The sequence below is a fragment of the Apiospora phragmitis genome, assembly GCF_038363925.1.
Source record: "Apiospora phragmitis strain CBS 135458 chromosome Unknown utg000004l:1.0-3135199.0:1.0-3139288.0, whole genome shotgun sequence".
Classification (NCBI taxonomy): Eukaryota; Fungi; Ascomycota; class Sordariomycetes; order Amphisphaeriales; family Apiosporaceae; genus Apiospora; species Apiospora phragmitis.
In genome coordinates this window covers 824,907-844,393 of record NW_027117402.1, presented here as the reverse complement: position 1 = coordinate 844,393, position 19,487 = coordinate 824,907, and the positions used below count along the sequence as shown (strand labels likewise).

Sequence of the window (19,487 nt, the reverse complement as noted above, 5' to 3'; positions counted from 1 at the left end):
TCAGCAGACATCTACGTTGCAAACCCCGATCCTGCTTCTACTCTATACTCTAATTCTCTTGTCCAACAGAACCAAAAATGGCGGCCGACTCGACAAACTCCATCACCGTAACCTTGCAACAGGTTGCGAAGATGATCGACTACTCGCTGCTGCATCCGACCTGACAGACGAGGAAGTTCTCGAAGGGCTGCGCATTGCGAAGAAGTACCGAGTTGCCACGGCCTGTGTCAAGCCGTATCTCGTTCCCATGGCCAAGGCCGAGGTGGAAGGTACCGACGTCCTGGTCTGTCCCGTCATCGGATTCCCCCACGTCAACAGCACGACCGACATGAAGGTCATCGAAGCCGAGGCTGCCGCACGGTCGGGCGGCCGCGAGGTCGACATGGTCATCAATGTCGGCAAGGCGCTGGGGGGCGACTGGGGGTATGTGAGGGAGGAGATCTCGCAGGTCCACCAGGCCGTGACGAAACAGGGCGCTGTCCTCAAGGTCATCTTCGAAAACGACTTCCTGCGAGAGGAGCACATTGCCCGGCTATGCCAGATCTGCTCCGACATCGGCGTGGCCTTTGTCAAGACCTCGACCGGCTACGGCTTCGTGAAGCGGCCGGACGGCCTGTACACGTACCAGGGGGCCACCGTGCCTCACCTCATGCGCGAGCACACCAAGCCCGGGGTGCAGATCAAGGCCGCCGGCGGTGTGCGGACTCTCGACGATCTTTTGCACGTCATGTCTCTCGGCGTCACCCGAATCGGCGCCACTGCGACGGTGGCAATCCTGGAGGAAGCTGGACGGAGGGGTATTACAGAGCAACCTATGACATTCACCTTTAAGCCAATCCAAGGAGACGTGTCTGGAGGCTACTAGGTATTTCATCATGTATTTCAATAATTAGATTCTAACGCCGACCTGTCGGATATGATAGGGCATGCATTTGAAGCGAGGTTCGAAGTGTTTTCATCCAAAATTCAGAAGGAAATGGAGGCTCTGGTGAACAATGAGTCCAGGTTTCGCAGCGTATGTGAGAAGTTGAGGGTTTGGTAGCATGGTGACAGCAAAATATGTGTTAGCGGATGTACATCCGAGGGTTTTGCAGCTTCGCTTCACGACTGTCTCATCATCTGCAACGTCCGTGTACACTGACCACCTCGTTGACGGTAGCTACCCTCGCAGCGAACCTCTCGAAGATAACGACGCAGGGGTTCTAGTTAAAAGAGAAAAGAGCATGAAGCGAAATAAGGGGGTATATAGTGACGGTTACCGGCTTAGAAATAGTTACCGGCCTTGGTGACTATGTCCGTACGGTGACTTTTATACGGTGGACAGTGTAGCTGGCTAAGTTGAAGTACCTCTAGGCTTTATGACCGGTACCGAAGTGCCACGCTTATAGAGACGCTGTCCAGATAAAAGTAACGGCCACCCAGTGCAATATGGTGCCGGTGACCATTTCTGGAGCCTCCCCTGCCGCGGTATTGCCATATGGTGTAGCAATAAGGTACGTATGTATAAATCAAATGGCAGTGCCCCGCCAGTCAGGAGGTATATATTTTTTTATGTTGCGGGGAACAAAGTCCTGGCGAAGGGTTAATAAGACGAGCCTGTAATTCTTGATTGGGTGACTTGATATAAATCGAAATGAAGAAAAAGAAAGGCTTGATAGGAATGACATCACTCATCATGTATGACTTGCCAAGTATGTTACAATCTGAGTTAATACACAGGATGACAGAAAGAATCGAGAATGAGAGCGCATATTAGAAGAGCCTCCTACCCAATATTATATCTTAGGGATCGGATCTGTTTGTCCTCTCCAAGGTTTCCCGTCACGAGCAGTTCTTCCACTGTCCATCTCCACCATTCGTCCAATACCTTCGGCGACGCCTTCCAGATTTTGCACAAGTACCTATGATTGGTCGAAGAAAAAGAGTACTTCAGGTACAGAAGCAAGCAAGCTGACATCTTTAAAAGGCACGACTTTCATGTTTTCGTCAAACGCACAAGACCGCTCCAATGCTTGGGATCCCTTCATGAGAATCATCAGGAGACGGGGTGACTCTATGGTCGCACAAGAAACTAGTGGGGAGGGGGCTTCATGGCTGCCTGCTGTCCCCTCGCATTGCATGGTCGCCGCCTCAGGCACAGGTGGCGGCGGCCAGTGTCACCATCCTCCCCCTCCCTGATTTCCTGCACCGCCAGCAAACACTCTGGCACCATTCTACTCACCGCACAATCCCATCAACCCCGCGTGATGATGCCTTCACTCCGCGACTTGCCCGACGAGTTCATCATCCTCATTGCTGAGCAATGCTGCGAGGGCGCCCTGGCCAACTGGGCCCAGGCTTGCTCCAGTACGACGCCATTGTCGGTCCCGTTTTCTGCGTCGTGGTGGTCCGACAGAACCGCCTGCCCGTCCTCCACCACGCCGCCACGTACGGTCTCGCGCGTCTGGCACGGCGCACTCTGGAAGCCGGCGCCGACGTCGACCAGTTTTGGTATACCAAGTTTGCCAAGTACATCTCGGACAGTGTTCTCCGGCGTCACTACGACCCGTCTTCCCATGGCGCCGCCACTGCAAGTGAACCTGGGGCTGTGCTAGAGTCACGCGCCGTCTGCTTCGATCAGTCTTGGAACTGGTCCAATACCCGAACATGGCAGTTGGGGAATACTTTTGTGCAACAAGGTCCGCCCTCGATCGGCTTTCTCCAACCGCGCGAGGAGACCACGACGGACAGTCTCCCATATCAGAATCGAGAGAGGGCCTTTGGTCCCCACCTACATGGGAACTGAGCAGCAGCCTACTCTAAGACAAAGCCCCGGCCACTTTAGCATGCCCCAAATGGTGGCTTCGTCCTCCGGACTCACCGACTGGCACCGATCCCAGTCGCAGTCTCCATCTTCGAGCGCTTCCAGAGCAATCCACCCACTGGCTTGACCCCTCCTCGAATAAAGTTAGATGGACCCCGTTGCACCTGGCAGCTTACTATGCGGCGCCCGGCTCGGCGCCGCCTCGGCCTCGACAGGCCGCACGGCAAAGCGAGCTGCTCGACCTGTTGGATCCGCCGTCCGAGCGCATCGACGACAAGGACAGTCACTATGAGGGCGATGGTGATGCTGGTAGTGATACTGATGCTGAACTTGAGTGCGAACTCGCAGAAATGCAGGCAGATAAAGGTGAGACCGCGGAGCACCTGCGGCAGGTCATCCGCATACGCGGAGACCAGACAACGGGGGAGGAGCGCATGGTGTTCCACCACCCCCGGATCGTGTTCGACGATCTGCCGGGCGACGACATCATCCAGCAGCTCCTGCGGGACGAGTCGATGTGGCTTGACTGTGGCGGGGATTCCATCGAGCGAGATCGGTGTGTCGGTTGCTCAGGGGGTGCTGCCCTTGGCTCCAGGGCACTAGATTATAAATTATCACTGGTCTACTGGAACGGGCGGGATAAGGAATCTCGGTGGAATCCGAGTGAACAAATGGGCATCTAAATTTGCTTCTCATATCTGGCTGGTGGTGTGTAGGGTTGGAGAGGATGAACATGAAATCGGATTCGTTGAGGGTTACCGCGCACTGTTTCGCCGACGAGTGGGGCAAGGGGTAAAAGGGGTAAAAGGGGTAAAAGGGGTAAAATGGAGCCCAGAGCAGTAGCCAGGCCCAGGTTGCCCGTCAGGGGCTATTTCTCGAGTGCGAAACCTTCTCCAAATATCAGTAACTAATTTTGTGCAGTCCGGTAGCATTTTGCAAGGCATGGTTAATCCACTGTTTAGCACCTAACTTCGTAGTTGTTTCGCTTCAATCAGGGCCTGCCGTGCAACTCGCGTTGGGCACCACGCATACATCGGATGGCGAGAGTTGGGCATTGACCTTTTGGAGACGGTACCCAAGCTGGTTCCGTCACCAATCAGCATTCTGCTGATGCTTTGCGTGGTATGAACCCCGCTCACGTAGTTCACCAAACGGCCCAGAGGGGGACCATGATTGTTTACCTTTCTAGATACACAGCATACTTCTTTGAAATTTGGAACTTGGCAGTTCCGTTGTGATGGAAAGCGACATCGAGAAAATAGTAGATTCGGTCGGCGGCTTGGCCCTCAGTGAGAATGAGCCCAAACAGCCAATCCAAGAGCCTCCCCGTGAACGCCACGTGAGGCGCTTCCGTCGCGTCGTCACGCCTTCTGAACAAATTCAACGGGCTATCCAAACACTTAGACTATCATTTGAGGTTGTTACTTCGCAGGTGGATTCGATCCAATCCCGGTTTGGGAGTGCGAATGCCCCCCAGCAATAACCTGGGTATTAGTTACGGATCAGGATATAAAGTTACTACGCGAAGGGTCACACGAGCTTGCATCCTTCATTGACACTATGGAAAATACCATCAATACGCTCAATGGCGTGACGGAACGCGCCGGCTATGCTCGTCTGCTATCGCTCGGAGAGGAGAGCACGGTTCCGGATCCGGATCAGTCCGCCGCTGGGGATCTCCTGCGGCATTACGCTGAACAAACCAAAACTATCATCCGCGAGGTTCTGAGCAATTCCAACCTTTCGGACAGCACTTTGTGGAAGGTGGCCGAGGAGTGCTATAAGCAAGCTACTAGTCCATCTGGCAGTTTAGACCCTGACGTCTACATGGACCAACGAGCAAAGTCATCGAGCTTCGCTGAAGATTCATCCGACGCCAAGCGAAGGCAGGCTTACAGGCGATGTTGGGTCGACTTTTGGATTCAGGCCGTGAATAAGTCAGCTGATGGGCCGACGCTGTTCCATCTATTCTATCCACCAGTCAGTCTCGGCTCTGAACCCTTGGATTTCAACCCCGAGAATGTGCCAACCTCCTTGTTCCGAACCTGTGGTAGAAAGAGCCCAGGAAATAGTAACGCGGAAATTTTTTCTTCGATTTTGAGCACTTCTGGATCACAAGAGAGCCGAGCCGACCTACTTGCTCTGGAAGAAGAGAAAGTCACAACTCTACCATATCACCATCTCTACAACCCGTCGTTCACGCCGGCGGCGAAAGACAACCTTATGTCCTGGACGAGCTCTCCGCTCTTCGCCATCCAATGCGCGATTTGGAAACTCCATAAGGGATATGAAAGTGAAAGGAGAGCGTCTGACATTAACGTATGCATAGTCGAACCCAGAAACTTCCCACCGGGGCAATTTGCGCGAGACACCTGGCTGCTCGGGTCGTATCGTGAAACCGCCATGCATCTAGGTAAGGATTTCCAGAGGTTCTGGGAACTTCGTGATCGCGAAGAATACTATAACGGTGAATATCTTTCCCAAGGAACGCTAAACCACTCGAATCGATCCTGCTTGGCTTCCTTGGACCAGCTAGTGGAGGCTGGGCTCTATGAACTGTATCCTGAGCTTGATGACTCCGAAGGTAAAACTAAGTGGACAAACCGGATCAAAGAGCTGCGCCTATTCTGGTCAGGCAAGCAAACAACAAAGGACGACGAGATCGTTTGTGCGCTCAAGCTGAGAAGCTACCTCAGTCCGTCCAGCCCATTGCATATGGCCTTGATGCTCCTGGCTTTCAAAAACTGCGAATTGAAGTCAGGTAAGTTGTGTGTGGTCTTCGTCCCATTGCTGAGTTCATCTTCTGTCAAGCTTTCTTACTTATTTGTTACGATACAGAAGTACCCAATCTCGAAAAGCCACCAAGTTGGGCAACCAGGCCAGTCGAGGTACGCCGATATTGGAAGACGGCTGAAGACCTTCAGTCATGCGGAAAAGCGAGCCCCAGTGGGAATATGTCAATGAATGACAACCCTTTGGCCAATTACGAATCACTACGAGGAATGTTCGCATGAGATGGCAGCGCGTGGTCTTTACTTCACAGAGCTGGGATGTCCCCTCCATGTTCAACGATAGGAAATTGTCAAATGTAGCTTGGTCGAATTTTGGTGGTAATACGGATGGCATATGGTCTGATTATTTCGACATGTAATTATTGGCAGTAAAGTCAGAAGATCGGTATGAATTGGGACTGAATTATCTTGCTTAGTCTGGGGGTTACTACTCGGTTAGTAGGCATTCGTTTGACTCTTTTATCACAATCATTTCACTCATTCTTGACGCCATATGCCTAAGGCACTACCCTTCTCACACTGGAACCAATTTTCTTTTTTTGAGGGTTGAACAGTGGTAATTTCCCCCAACATCCCCATCATCTCTTTTGGGGGAAGTTTCCAAAACTGCCCTATCCCATCACACATCTTCACTCCTGATTACAACGCAGTCCTTCGGTAACCCGCCAGAACTGACATTTCGTATCTGCTAAGACTCGTCCAAGTAGATGTGTCTACCATTCGCCCAGTTCATTTTCGTTAACAGCAAAACAACAGCCAGCCATGGCTGAAAATAACAACATCGTCGAATCGTCTCATGGCGACCAAATCAACGTCGATTCTGACGGGGAACTCAACAGGATGATGGCCGATTGCACCAGTGACCGCCTTGGCGTGAGCACTGAGCAATCATCGCCAGGATTTCTCTGCTTGCCCAACGAGCTCGTTCTGAAGATATTCGGTTACCTGCCACAGGATACGCTGCATCAGCTCCGTCTTGTCAACCGGGTCACAAACGAATTATCGCCACCTCGGTGCATGAAGCTTCGCAACATGAACCAGCCTGATCTATCTGAGTATGTGGCGAATGCGCTGAATGCACCTCTCGACAGCGTGAAGCATTTGAGGTATGTAGTATTCCCACTGCGCGAGTAAATAATTTGGTTCGGTCTCGTTGCCAGAGTCACCTGATTATACTAATTCGGATTCCTATTAGGAAATTGACGATCATTCTATTCAGCTCTTCCATGCGTCTGGTGAAGGGTGACTTGGTAGAGGTTGATAATCCCCTGGACGATAAGCTGGTACCTAGAGTTTCAGAGTTGTTGGTAAGCATGATTCGTGTTCAATCCCTTCTTGTTTCAATGCGACTCGCTGTAGAGTTACCTGCATTCCTCCTGAGACATATGGCTACCTTTTCGAAAGAGAAATACTAACGCCGAGAGTCGAAAGTTCAAGCTTAACTCGGGGATTTCTCTCCTCCTTCTCCTTCTTTGATGGGAGTTATTCGAAAGATTAAGTTATTGGTGGCAGTCGAAACCAACTTTCCGCCATACGTTGCAGAGATGGGCTGGGTTCGTTCGCTCTGGGACACGATCTTCGACAATCATGCAGAGTCTCTACAAAAGGTGTCTTGCTTGGATCAAGCCCAAGGGCGTCCCTACAAGTTGACGGACGCCGTAACTCAGATCTCTTGCTTCAAGCGATGTCCTAGCCTCTATTGGCTTGTGATTAGATGTATACCTCCGCCTCATTCGCTAAGGGGAGTTGATATGGTAAGACTCTTAGCTCACTCCTGGACTGCCTTAGAGCTGTTGGGGACTCGATTGATTTCGACGAGGATATGGAATACTAACCAGAGTGGCTATTCAGGGACAGGAATGGAATGCTCCATTCGCGGAAGCGATTTGCCAAGTACCTAAATTAAAGCATCTTGCGATCGAGTTCTTCAGAAATCTTGATGTCGGAGATCAAGCTAGTCGTCAGATGAAACGGGACATTCAAGTTCTAATGGAAGGGGCAGTGCGTCTGGAGCGATTCTGCATCTTCAACTGGGGGAATTGCTGGGAGGGGTACCGTACTCCGTCCGGGGAGATTGTGATCAAAGAAACCCCATCTGGGGGAGCAGGATGCGGATGGTGTCTCTGAGGAGGTGATAGAAGGAAGCTTGTCAGAACCTCGTCAAACAACCGCCTGCGCTCTACGATCCAAGAGCAGGGCCATATTGGTTGAGGTGGATTGCTCCCTTGGAGTACAAAGTGGACTGTACAGAAAGGAAGTGCACTCCGTAGCTACAGACATGCAGGAAGGAATGACACTCGTATTACATCACATTTGCATTGTGCTAAGGTGTGCTTTGCTCTTGCCAGACTTCCTTACGAGGGAAGCTACCACACTTTCGTACGCTTCTAATGTAAAAAGATAGATGTATAGCAAGTACGACCCGGCAACTGTGAAGTCTATGCAGGGGATTTCTCGAGGAAATATATACATATATTAAAAAGTACGTATCGTGGTGCGCAGCTGCCAGGACCGAGACATCTACATTGGGATACAACAACCACCATTAAGACAAGAGGCTGCAAGACAGCGGCGTAACCAGGGCAGTGCAGAGAATACCTTTTATATCTCCCATCATCTTGCCGAGGTAAGTCATACACGACAACATCCAGGCAGTATACAACTAATATACTAACGCATGGTCGAGAAGAGCAAAAAGAAAGATGGAGAAACTGGGAATCGAACCCAGAACCTTTTCCAAGCCTGTTGTTGCTCCTATCGAAACAGGAATAGCAACTAAATGCTAAGGAAACGTCATACCACTAGACCATATCCCCTTTTGGTGAAAAAAGAAGAAAGAAAGAAAACAACCCGAGCGATCCGAGGCGTGTAAAGCACGGGAACTGGAGAGGCTGGGAATCGAACCCAGAATCTTTTCCCTGCTAAGGAAACGTCGTACCACTAGACCACATCCCCCATATTTCCGAACCAACGCCTCGAACTGGTTGCTCTCTTTAGATGAGACGAATCGTTGCTATGGTGGCTTATTTAGGGCAGCAGAAGGGGACTGGCTGTTGAGGCGCCGCGGAGGTGGGTGGTGGGTATCGTGAGATTAGAGATGAATGAGCAAGAGGCAAAGGTTTTTGCTTTGGCCGGTGACAAGCAGGGCTCGTCGGCAGCGACTGACTTCTCGTGTGGACGACTTGGTTCGCTTATAAGGGTGGGCATACAGAGGTTGGCGCCGAGATGGGTTGGCGCTAATCGGTCGAAGGGGGATGGGTCCACGGACTGGTTCGGTATACGAGAGATGCAGGGTGGTATTACTGGAGAGAGCACGAATCCAGACGGGCATATAGCTGCCCGGGGTAGACGTTATGCTCTAACATAAGGATCAAGCCACTTTATTTGTAGAGCTGCCCTACAACTATGCAGGCTTCTGCTAGGACCAGGCGAAGCGAAACGACGAGAAGAGTGAACCTTAAACCGGCTCATTCATTGTAAGCTACCAATGTAACATCTCGAAAATGTTTGGAAAAGGGGCAGGCACATCCGCCTCCTCGTTTTTGCATCTCTCTATGGGGTATCCCTTCCGTTGCTTTGCTTCAGCCTTCCACGCTGTCTATCCCTTTTGACCGGGCATATGTAAAATTAAACCCCCCATGCTTTTTAATCTTGGTGACCCTTGCTGACTGACCTCGTCGGTCAAACCCTCTCCCTCTTTCTCTCCCATCATCTTGCTCGCTTATAATGACAGAAACCCCCTCCTTACCCCAGCACGACCACACTCCCCACCAACCAGGCCGGGAACCACACGCACCAGAAAATGAGCGGCGTATACATCCCCCAAACGCTCCACCCAAACGCGCCCTCCTCGAGGACCTTCTGGACAGCCTCCCAGGGCCCGACGCCCAGCCCGCTGCCGCCGTTCAGGAGCGACGTCGTCGCGACGGCGGCGGCGCCCAGGACCACGACGCCCGGGTTCAGCAGGCCGAGCAGGGCCGAGTAGGCGTACCGGGCCGCGGGCAGCTGGGGGAAGGGGCGCACGAACGTGAGCGGCGTCGCGAGCAGGCCGACCAGAAACGCTAAACTGAAGTTGAGCGTCGCCAGCGTCGACAGGAACATGCCGAGCAGCAGCAGGAAGAAGGAGGTGATGAGCTGGTACTGCTGGTGCGTCGGCTTGTACGTCGTCACGAGGAAGAACGACAGCGCGTGGGGCAGGGCCAGGGACAGCAGCGTGACCACGACGAACAGGGGCGCCAATAGCTATACGAAGATGAGATGATTAGTATGAATAGATAGGTGGCAAGGGAAGGACGTACACTGGCTGGTGCGTGGTTAAACACAAACAACGGAACGAAACCCAGGAATTGACATCCCGTCACCAAACTAAGGGGCAGGTACAGTTCCCTCTCCACAGTCACCGGCGTCTCCTCAGGCTTCTTCTTCTGCTCAACCTTTGTTTTGGCATCGATGCCCTCTTTCTTCTCCTTGGCGTCTTCCTTGCCATCTTTCGTCGTCGTGTCAGCAGGCTTCTCAGGAGCGTACCCGGTCTTGACCCAAAGCGCAATGGCGGTGATGGTGAAGTTGGCCGCAATCAGCATGGCGCTGGGCAGGTAGGTGCCGATGCTGACGAAGCGCTCCTTCTGCATGAGCAGGTAGAAGAAGAAGCTCTGGTGCAGGTGCTCGAGCAGGTTGTTCAGGCTGCGGAACGTGCCCTCGACCAGCCGGCCCAGGCCCATCTCGTCGTGCCAGCCCTGCCCGACGGGCTGGATCGTGACGGCGTCGACGTGGTACGGGATAAAAGAACTATGAGGGCCGACGGCGTGGCCGAGCCCCTGGTTCACCATGCCGCGCAGCATGCAGGCGAGCCGGTCGCGGTACTGGTCGCTGTGGTGGAACAGGTGCTGGATCGAGGCGCCCATGCCCATCTGCCCGCCCGCGATGTTGGTCACGCTGTTGATGAGGTCCAGATTCGGCAGCTGCCCGTTGACGCCGTCGTACACGATGTGCACGCCCTCGAAGCGCTCCTCCTGCGGGTAGTCGAGCGCGAGCGCACCCTGCAGCGCGCCTGACTTGATGGGCAGGTCCGCGACCCGCCGCGAGTCGTGCGAGTCGTGGTAGGCGTCGACCCAGGCCTGCGTGCCCGCGCGGCTGTCGGGCGGCACCACCAGGATGATGTCCTTGGACCACAGGCTCCAGCGCTTGAAGTAGCGCGTCAGGGCCAGCGCCACGGCGAGGCCGTTGCGGTTGAACTCGCCCTTCACGTTGCGCCAGGCCGCGATCAGCACGATGGCCTCGGTCGCGTCGCCGCGGGGGGCCTGGAGGATGGCGTAGACGTTCTCGCCGGCGACGGTGTTGCCCGAAGTCGTGTAGGTGTAGTTCTGGCGGCCGACCTTCAGACCCATGGACCGAAACATGTGCTCGAGCTTATCATTGATCCTGTATACCACAAATCACCACGCCCAAGAGTCAGTCAGTCTTCCGTGTATATATATATATGTGTGTGTGTGTGTGTGTGTGTTGCCCAATTGCGAAAGCCCACGTACTCGGTATTGGTCTTGTTCTCGAGCGCCCCGACCTCATGCCTGTAGGCGCGCAGGACGTTCTGGTCGCTGCCGCCAAAGTAGGTGTGCACCTGCCCCGGCAGCAGTGCATTCTCGGAGATGTAGGTGCGTCGGCTGTAGTCGTTGAGCGGCAGCATGAAGAGCCACGCGACGCCGACGACGATGAGGAGGAGGCTGATGTAGGGGGGCGCCTTCTGCAGCTTCGGGCTGCGGCCCACAAAGAGCGCCGAGGCTGTCGAACCACCACACGGGTGTCTGTTAGCTCATCTTGCACTGCAATATGCTTCGCCGTATCACAAAGTGCTTACAGATTAATCGCGGCATTGCTCTTCGTGGATTTGGTAGCGGGCGGTTGCGTGTCAGGAGCTTGTGAGCAGCATTGAAAGTAAATCGTGGTGGTGATGTCGCGTTGGAGGTTTAATGGGTTTCGGGGTCCAGCTTAATTGGTTTACAGGGGTGAACGCTGTACTAAAATGCTACTGCGTCCCGCCTGCCCAGCGATTGGACACATCGCGCATTTAGAGGACGGCCGCCCCTGTCTTGACGATACAACTGGAATATGTAAATTTAGTCATTGCCAGGAGATTTTGGGAGAGTTTAACTTGAATTGCTGGTAAGAATAGAATACGTTTTTTGCAAACACCTCACATTCCATATTGCCTCACCAATGCGACCTTGCCAAGCCTGTATCCTTGATGAGAGCATGCTCAACCAAGTAGGACAATGTAGTGAGATGAATTTCACAGTTGATTCAGAATCGTGCCCTGGTATCTAGGAATGAATATGCACCTTGCAGTATGCCGAAGAACGCCATGATGATGCCATATAATATGCGACTAATACACACAAAAAACCCAAACACACACATCATAAACCATGCTTCCTCACTGGCCCGACACGACTATGGGCCAAGCCGTTGTGTGCTTCCCACGAGTCCGCTCAAGTTCGCACTACCTATACGTATTCCGGAGTAATTAGCAAGCTGGTTCAATGCAAAGACAGGCAAGATAGGGGGTCAGAAGGAAAGGAAATGAGAAAGATGCTTACCGCTACTGCTGCTACTCGGCAACACGCCAAACCGCCCATACGTCTTCTGGTCGACGCTGACATAGTGCGGCAGCCGGCGGAGGAGGTTCAGCTTGCCCTCGATCCAGCGCAGGATCTTCTCGGGTGGCGCGATGAACTTGAGGTAGCCGAGCCCGAACAGGTAGCCGGTGCCGATGCCGCACAGGTGGCCCAGGAAGCTGGTGCTCGGGATCAGGGCCGCCGTGACGAAGGCCATGACCAGCGGCGTCGTCCAGGTCGGCACCTGCACCGTCCCGATGACGAAGTAGGGGTTGATCTTGTACGTCCGCATCGCCTCTACCGAGAGGAGGAGGAACACCCACATGCTGGCGCCCATGACTGGGGTGTTGACGCGAAAGATGACGCGCTCGAGGATCACGTAGACGACGGCAGGGATCGTGGTGAGAGCTGTGGATGTTGGATCCGTTAGTTTCTCGAGCGACAAACTAATGGGGCCTTCGCGAGGATATAAGGAGGGGACTACTCACGTCCAAAGAACATGGCCGCACTCGTCAAGGTTCCGTACTCGCTCTCGAAGCGTTCCAGGAGCGGGGTGAGGGCCAAGAGGTTCAGCAGCGCGTGCAGGAGGTTCAGGTGTATTAATGGGAACGTATTCATGCGGTATGCTAGATCTCAGTCAGCAGCTGTCCCAGTTTACTACCGGTTCTTCCTCCCATGATGACTAAAGCCCATGTATTTTCTTGTGTGCTCAGCGCAAGGCGAGGCAACCTCCGTATCATGCCAAACTTCGTCGTAGGTCCGGTCACAGAAGCGAAAGAGGTAGAGGTAAAGGGAGTCCACCCACCTGTGAAAAAGTTCATCTCATTCGGTATCAATGCACCCCATTTTCTCAGATCCCACGCGCTCTGTATGCCCACCAGCCAAAGCACCACGATGGCCAACACCATCAACCTCGTGAACAGCGGCAGCCGGAAGACATAGGAGCGCGCCCTCAGGGTGCTGAAAGACTGTACGTTGGGCATTCTCCCGTTCGTCTCGGGTCGAGCGGGTAGAGAGAGAGCGCGAGGAGGTTCGGGGCCGGGAGGTCGGGCTTCTTCTGGGAGGTTCGGAATTTCAGAAGAAAGAGTGTAGATGCCGCTCACGCTCGCAAAACGAGGAAATTAGGGCTGCGCAACTCTTGTATTGGGACCGTGGCAGGTTCCCTCGTCAAGCGCAAAAGTTGCGCTGCTCGTCCTGTTGAATTGGCTGATGATGGGCGATGGCGGGATGGAGAAAGCCTGTGGCAGGTAAAGGAGCTAATGACCAAGCAGATTCCAGTACTACTAGTTCCCAAGGAGTGGATGGTGTTCCAATTTCTCGCTTTAATTTAGCAGAAGGCTTTTCGAATCTCTAACCCAGTAACCTTAGCTCCTTCCATCAATCAAGGAAAGCTTCAAGAGGGTAGGTATGGGATGGTGGAAGTCCCTCTTCCAGAAACGAGTCGAGCTGGTCGCGTGTCATCAAATACTCGACCAGTGCAATTAATGGGACAAACTGTCATGGCGAAACCGAACGTCCATAAAGTAGCGTCCATAGCGAGCAAGCAACATGCATCCAATCAGCGACCCGCATATGTATTGAGCCCAAACCCTTGCAGGCAATGACGCTAGGCTCGTCGGCACCTGGCCTGGCTGCCTTATGTAAGTCAGGACATGGAGCTTTTAGTAGATCATACCGAGTACAATCCCCGACACATATGCCCTATTTACATGTAAGAGCTTCAAACGTCGTTAGAGGAACAGATCGACATCGTGTCTCTGAAAAGTTTGCATCACATCACGTCCACAGCAATGAAACCCCAATATTGAGTTCGAACATATGAATTTGTACAGATAACTAGAAAAGGAGGAGGCAACTCCCATGTGCGGGCTATAATCCATGAAAAACATAACGTCCGTACCAGAAGACCGTATAAAAACTGGCAATTCAAAGCAAGCCTCCCTAAAAATGCTCAATTGCCGTCCCCGGTGTCTTCAACGCCCTCTCTATTCTGTCCATCCGGCGGGTATCTTTATTTCACTTCGTCACACACTTCGTTGTATTTACGCGCGCGACTTGGCCATGGTGTTCAGGGCAGAGCCGTTCTTGAACCACTCAATCTGGGGGGCGTTGAAGGTGTGGTTCAGCTTGACCTCGAAGGACTTGCCATCCTGGGGGTGGACAACCATGGTGATGGGCTTGCCAACAGCGAGCTCAGTGCACTTGATGTCGACCTAGGAAATGAGTTAGCAATTGTCTGAAATAATAGTGTCACAACCTGATAAATATAGCTTACCTTGTCATCGGGCTTGATCTTGTCGTAGTCGGCGGGATCAGCGAAGGTCAGAGGAAGCATACCCTGCTTCTTCAGGTTGGTCTCGTGGATACGAGCGAAGGATCGGGTGATGATGGCAATGCCACCCAGGTGACGGGGCTCCAGAGCGGCGTGCTCTCGGGAAGATCCCTCACCGTAGTTCCAGTCACCGACAACGACCCACTGGATGCCCTTGGACTTGTAGTCACGGGCGGTGGCGGGAACAGCATCCCACTCACCGGTGGTGGCGTTCTTGACCTTGTTGGCCTCACCGTTGGCCTCGTTGATGGCACCAATCAACATGTTGTTGGAGATGTTGTCCAAGTGGCCACGGTACTTGAGCCAGGGGCCGGCCATCGAGATGTGATCGGTGGTGGTCTTGCCCTGGGCCTTGATGAGAATCGGCATGTCGGTAGCATCCTTGCCGTCCCAAGCCTCGAAGGGAGACAGGACCTGGAGACGGTCAGAGGTGGGAGCGACGGCAACCTGGACCGAGGAGCGGTCCTGGGGAGGGGCCTGGTAGGTGTCGTTGCCAGGGTCGTAGCCCCTGTCGGGCAGGCCAGCCCCAGTGGGAGCGTCCAGCATGAACTCCTGGCCATCCTTGCCCTTGAGCTTGTCAGTTAAGGGGTTGAAGGAGAGCGAGCCAGCAATGGACAAGGCGACGACCAGATCGGGAGAGGTGACGAAAGAGTGGGTGGCGGGGTTGCCGTCGTTGCGGCCGGTGAAGTTACGGTTGTAAGAAGAGATAATCGAGTTGGCCTCGCCCTTCTTGACGTCGCGACGATCCCACTGACCAATGCAAGGACCGCAGGCGTTGGCAAGAACGGTACCACCGAACTCCTCGAAGGTCTCGAGCTGACCGTCACGGGCAATAGTGGCACGAATCTGCTCGGAACCAGGAGTGACGAAGAAGGGGGACTTGGACTTGATGCCGTGCTTCATGGCGGACTTAGCAATGGAGGCGGCACGGGACATATCCTCGTACGAAGAGTTGGTGCAAGAGCCGATCAAGCCAGCCTTGACCTCATCAGGCCAGTTGTTGGCCTTGGCAGCCTCAGCGAACTTGGAGATGGGGGTGGCCAGATCGGGGGTGAAGGGACCGTTGATGTGGGGCTCCAACTCAGACAGGTTGATCTCGATCAGCTGGTCGTACTCGGCGCCCTGGTCCTCGCGGAGCTCCTTGGCGTAGGAGCGGGAGAAATCACCGATATCCTTGCGCTTAGTAGCAGAAAGGTAGTCGTACATGCGGTCGTTGAAGGGGAACAGAGAGGTGGTAGCGCCAATCTCGGCACCCATGTTGCAAATGGTACCCATACCAGTGGCAGACAGAGTGTCAACACCAGGACCGTGGTACTCAACGATGGCACCAGTACCACCCTTGACAGTGAGGATGCCAGCAACCTTCAGGATGATGTCCTTGGAGAAGTCCATCCGGACATCTGGCCAGTGAGCTTGACACCAATGACCTTGGGGGCCTTCAGTTCCCAGGGCAGGTTGGCCATGACATCGACGGCATCAGCACCGCCAACACCGATGGCGCACATTCCCAGACCACCGGCGTTAGGCGTGTGTGAATCAGTACCAATAAGGAGACCTGTGTTTTGTTAGCTACTTTTCTTCCAATGGCAGCCATGATGTAGATCAGACTCAGTACTCACCACCGGGGAAAGCGTAGTTCTCGAGCAGGATCTGGTGGATGATACCAGAACCAGGCTTCCAGAAACCAATGTTGTACTTGGCGCAGGCGGAGGACAGGAAGTCGTAGACCTCCTTGTTGATGCCGACGGCGCGCTCCAAATCCTTCTCGCCACCAATCTGGGCCTCAATCAAGTGGTCGCAGTGGACGGTGGTGGGGTTGGCCACGGAGGGCATGCCGGCCGACATGAACTGGAGGATGGCCATCTGGGCGGTGGCATCCTGGCAGGCGACACGGTCAGGGCGCAGGCGCAGGTAGGAGACGCCGCGCTCGATGTCCTGCTCATGGGGGTTGTCGAGATGAGAGTACAGAATCTTCTCGGCGTAGGTCAGAGGGCGGTTGAGGCGGCTACGGACCACGGAGAGGTTCTCGGACATCTTCTTGTAGTTGATGAAGTTGCCCTCCTCCCAGTTGTTTTGCTTGACCTGTGACGAGTTGCGGGAAATAAGTCAGCACTCCATTTCGACAGCAGCAGCAGTAGCGGGGACGGCGACAGCAACACTCATGTTGTCGTCTGCTCTCTTTCTCCTTACCTTTCTGTCCAGAGTAGAATCAGAGACGGTGGCCATTGTGCGTCGCAGGGCCAGGTTGCCCATGGCCCGCGAGCGGGCAACATTGCCCAGGACCTGTCGAGTTGCCAACATTGTGACGAAACTTGGTCCTGAGTACCTAGGATACTAGGAGGGGTGTGGCGTTGAGCTGATATCAGTCGAGGAGCGATTGAAGCTCTCCTAGAACGCAATTAGGGAAGTGGAGAGGATGAGACAGTAACAGACTTGTCTCCCAATGTTCAAGTAAAAAAGAAAAGGAAAGAAAAAAACTTGACTTCTCCCCCAGGAGCGATGTGTATGAGGAAAACGAGACAAGGTGAAGAGGAAAAGGTGGAGAGGTATTTGTGTTGCTGGCCTGCGATTGATGAAAAAGGCGAAGGCCACAGTCTACAGGCCTGCCGTGCCCCAGATTCCGCGCTAGAGGCCGAGCTGGACCTTGCTTTGCTGCCAGCTTGGCCCCAGAAAACTGCTGGACTCCCAGCGGTACCTTCGGTAACAGCGACTGCGACTCGGTCCAGCGGACGAATCAGGGCCTCGCTATTGTCAAGAGGTGCACGCTGGCGTCATATTGTCGTTATCTCGACATCAATCTGCCCAAAATGTTTCCTTATCTGGCCCTGTGTGCGTGTGTGTTTACCTACTGCATAACTATTGTGTTCTTACCCAAGAAGTCCTCAAGATCCTGTGTTGCAGTTTTCAATGTATGATTTCGTCCTGCTCAAGAATCGGCATTGCTACCAGGGACGATGTATGTAGCTGGCAGCTATTCTGAGTCGGGTGTCTGACTCCGGCTCTGCACACAGGAGCAAGCTCTTGTTTCGGGCTACAAACCCACACCGGAATGTGGACGCGGCTCTTTTGACCAGCAATGCATCAATAACCACGAAAGGTTAGACTAAGCCTTGACTCGGGTTTTGATGATGCTGTGCAACAACGCTTCCTTTTGTCCTTTGTCTGCAGCCGTTGAATTTCGCTGTCTGGTATGGTATATTAGGAAATCATCTATACTATGCTCGTCGTAACCGCTGAGAGTTTAAACACTGAGCAAATGTATACATATCTGAAGTATGAGGCATCCGGAGCACATTCTCGATTAAGCGTATTACTCTATCACGACGTAGCAGCTGCTGCTTCAAAGACCAAGTCATACTTACCGGTCTGACTGCGAGAGTAGGTGGTGCTTTCGTCTGCAGCTTGCAATGCATGCTTTATCCACGATAGGTTCTTCATACCTGCATCGAATTATCACCAATGAACAACCTAGCAATATTTTCTATAGGGATGCAATTTGTGGTAACCTAGCTGGCGAACTGGATGCGGCACGAATACCTGACTAATAAATCCACGAACCTCGGTCACATGCAAAACCAGGGGCCCATGGTAAAGTGAACCTCTCTCTGAAACGAGAGCTTTGATTAGTTTTAGTGTAACGCTATTGGACAATCTCAAATCTCAATACTGCCACGCCACATAATACGTAAGGTATACTCAACAGCTATGCGTTCCCACGTTAACGCAATTATCTATCCATATACTGCCTTTCTATATTCCTCATCGGAGGGGTTCTACTTCAAGCCTCACGACCATGTACTCTCTGTCAGCTGCCCATATACCCCTCCCCTCGTTGCCATGGCATTCCTGAGACGTGAAAAAAATCTTGCAGACCTGGAGATCTCGAAGTGGAGCCAGCCCCATACCGTCGCCATCCGCTCATTGGGTCCTGCCCCAGAATGAGGAGCCGCACCCCTCGGCCGACTTCATATATCCGCTCGGTTTTCCGCGAAGCACCGAAGCCAAATCTCTTGGCTTATTATGTTTCCAACCATTTGCCCGGTTGCCCGGATTGCTCGATGCCGAAAGACGAGTGAAAGCCGGCGAGCATCCGTACGTATGAGGTATATGTATGTCTGTAGTTGCCCCTTCCTCCATCCGAAGAGGGATGCAATGTGCGACTCGAGCCTGGTTAACCAATGAATGAATTGGAGACGTCGAATTATGAGAACTGGTTGGTCTAAGCGATGACAGCAAGCATCATTACTGCATAATGAAGTAAAATCAACCCACCAAGGATCCAAAGTTGAGCGGAAAGATGCCAATTGGGTTCTACACATTTACCTACCTATTGAATCTGATCTACGTGTCATGGTGCTGTGGATGGCCGTTACATATGCGTACTTTCCATCACCCCAAAATGTGGCCTCCCCCCTTTGATGTAGTAGAGCTTACTGTGGACAATCAGTCTCGCATTTGTGGTAAAAGCTGGCTCATCTTAGGACCTGTCCTCAATGGCGCCGAATGTGTGAATGTGTGAACTGAGTGCTCTCCAAGAAACGGCGTTGCGCTTCAATCGAGGAGGAATAGTATGCGGCTCCGACGGCAGAACGGGACCATACGAGAGACATGACTGCCTTTCATCTCCCCACACCACAGTAGGATTTGGATTAGTTCCATGGCAATATGATGAATTCTCAGATACGGAGTACTGTGTCCCAATTCCATTCGTCAAGGAAAATCGCCAACAGACGAATTGAACCAAACCACGTCCTGGCTGTACCACGGTAAGGGGTACGCTGGCATCTCTACAGAGACCATGAAATCGACATCATGATATGTACCTGAGCTCATGCAAAGTTCGAACGACGTTGTGTATTTATCTTCTCCGCCAATGGGTGAGTGGGAGAGGTTTCTGGTATCAAAGTCATGCAAACCACTCGAATGTAACCCCCCCCCCCAATTGTTCTACA

The 19,487-nt window shown here is 53.0% G+C and overlaps 6 protein-coding genes across 6 annotated transcripts; 4 read left to right on the top strand and 2 right to left on the bottom strand.

Annotated features, from left to right (window-relative positions):
* Positions 1-247: 247 nt before the first annotated feature.
* PG994_003411 (uncharacterized protein) lies at positions 248-865 on the top strand (the record flags this gene model as incomplete). Its single annotated transcript, XM_066854820.1, has 1 exon — positions 248-865. The coding sequence occupies one exon, from the start codon at positions 248-250 to the stop codon at positions 863-865; it is 618 nt and encodes a 205-aa protein (XP_066719098.1).
* A 1,437-nt stretch (positions 866-2,302) lies between these two features.
* On the top strand, positions 2,303-3,486 carry PG994_003410 (uncharacterized protein; the record flags this gene model as incomplete). The annotated part of the gene is made up of 2 exons (XM_066854819.1): positions 2,303-2,678; positions 2,810-3,486. The coding sequence occupies 2 exons, from the start codon at positions 2,303-2,305 to the stop codon at positions 3,484-3,486; spliced, it is 1,053 nt and encodes a 350-aa protein (XP_066719097.1).
* An 877-nt stretch (positions 3,487-4,363) lies between these two features.
* PG994_003409 (uncharacterized protein) lies at positions 4,364-5,817 on the top strand (the record flags this gene model as incomplete). Its single annotated transcript, XM_066854818.1, has 2 exons — positions 4,364-5,564; positions 5,642-5,817. 2 exons carry the CDS (start codon positions 4,364-4,366, stop codon positions 5,815-5,817), a joined length of 1,377 nt encoding a protein of 458 aa, XP_066719096.1.
* Positions 5,818-6,357: 540 nt separating this feature from the next.
* PG994_003408 (uncharacterized protein) lies at positions 6,358-6,729 on the top strand (the record flags this gene model as incomplete). The annotated part of the gene is made up of 1 exon (XM_066854817.1): positions 6,358-6,729. One exon carries the CDS (start codon positions 6,358-6,360, stop codon positions 6,727-6,729), a length of 372 nt encoding a protein of 123 aa, XP_066719095.1.
* A 2,610-nt stretch (positions 6,730-9,339) lies between these two features.
* On the bottom strand, positions 9,340-13,186 carry PG994_003407 (uncharacterized protein; the record flags this gene model as incomplete). The annotated part of the gene is made up of 6 exons (XM_066854816.1): positions 9,340-9,837; positions 9,894-11,013; positions 11,121-11,370; positions 12,186-12,611; positions 12,692-12,829; positions 13,009-13,186. The coding sequence occupies 6 exons, from the start codon at positions 13,184-13,186 to the stop codon at positions 9,340-9,342; spliced, it is 2,610 nt and encodes an 869-aa protein (XP_066719094.1).
* A 1,059-nt stretch (positions 13,187-14,245) lies between these two features.
* PG994_003406 (Aconitate hydratase) lies at positions 14,246-16,836 on the bottom strand (the record flags this gene model as incomplete). Its single annotated transcript, XM_066854815.1, has 5 exons — positions 14,246-14,416; positions 14,479-15,912; positions 15,963-16,090; positions 16,155-16,617; positions 16,660-16,836. The coding sequence occupies 5 exons, from the start codon at positions 16,834-16,836 to the stop codon at positions 14,246-14,248; spliced, it is 2,373 nt and encodes a 790-aa protein (XP_066719093.1).
* Between the last annotated feature and the right edge of the window lie 2,651 nt (positions 16,837-19,487).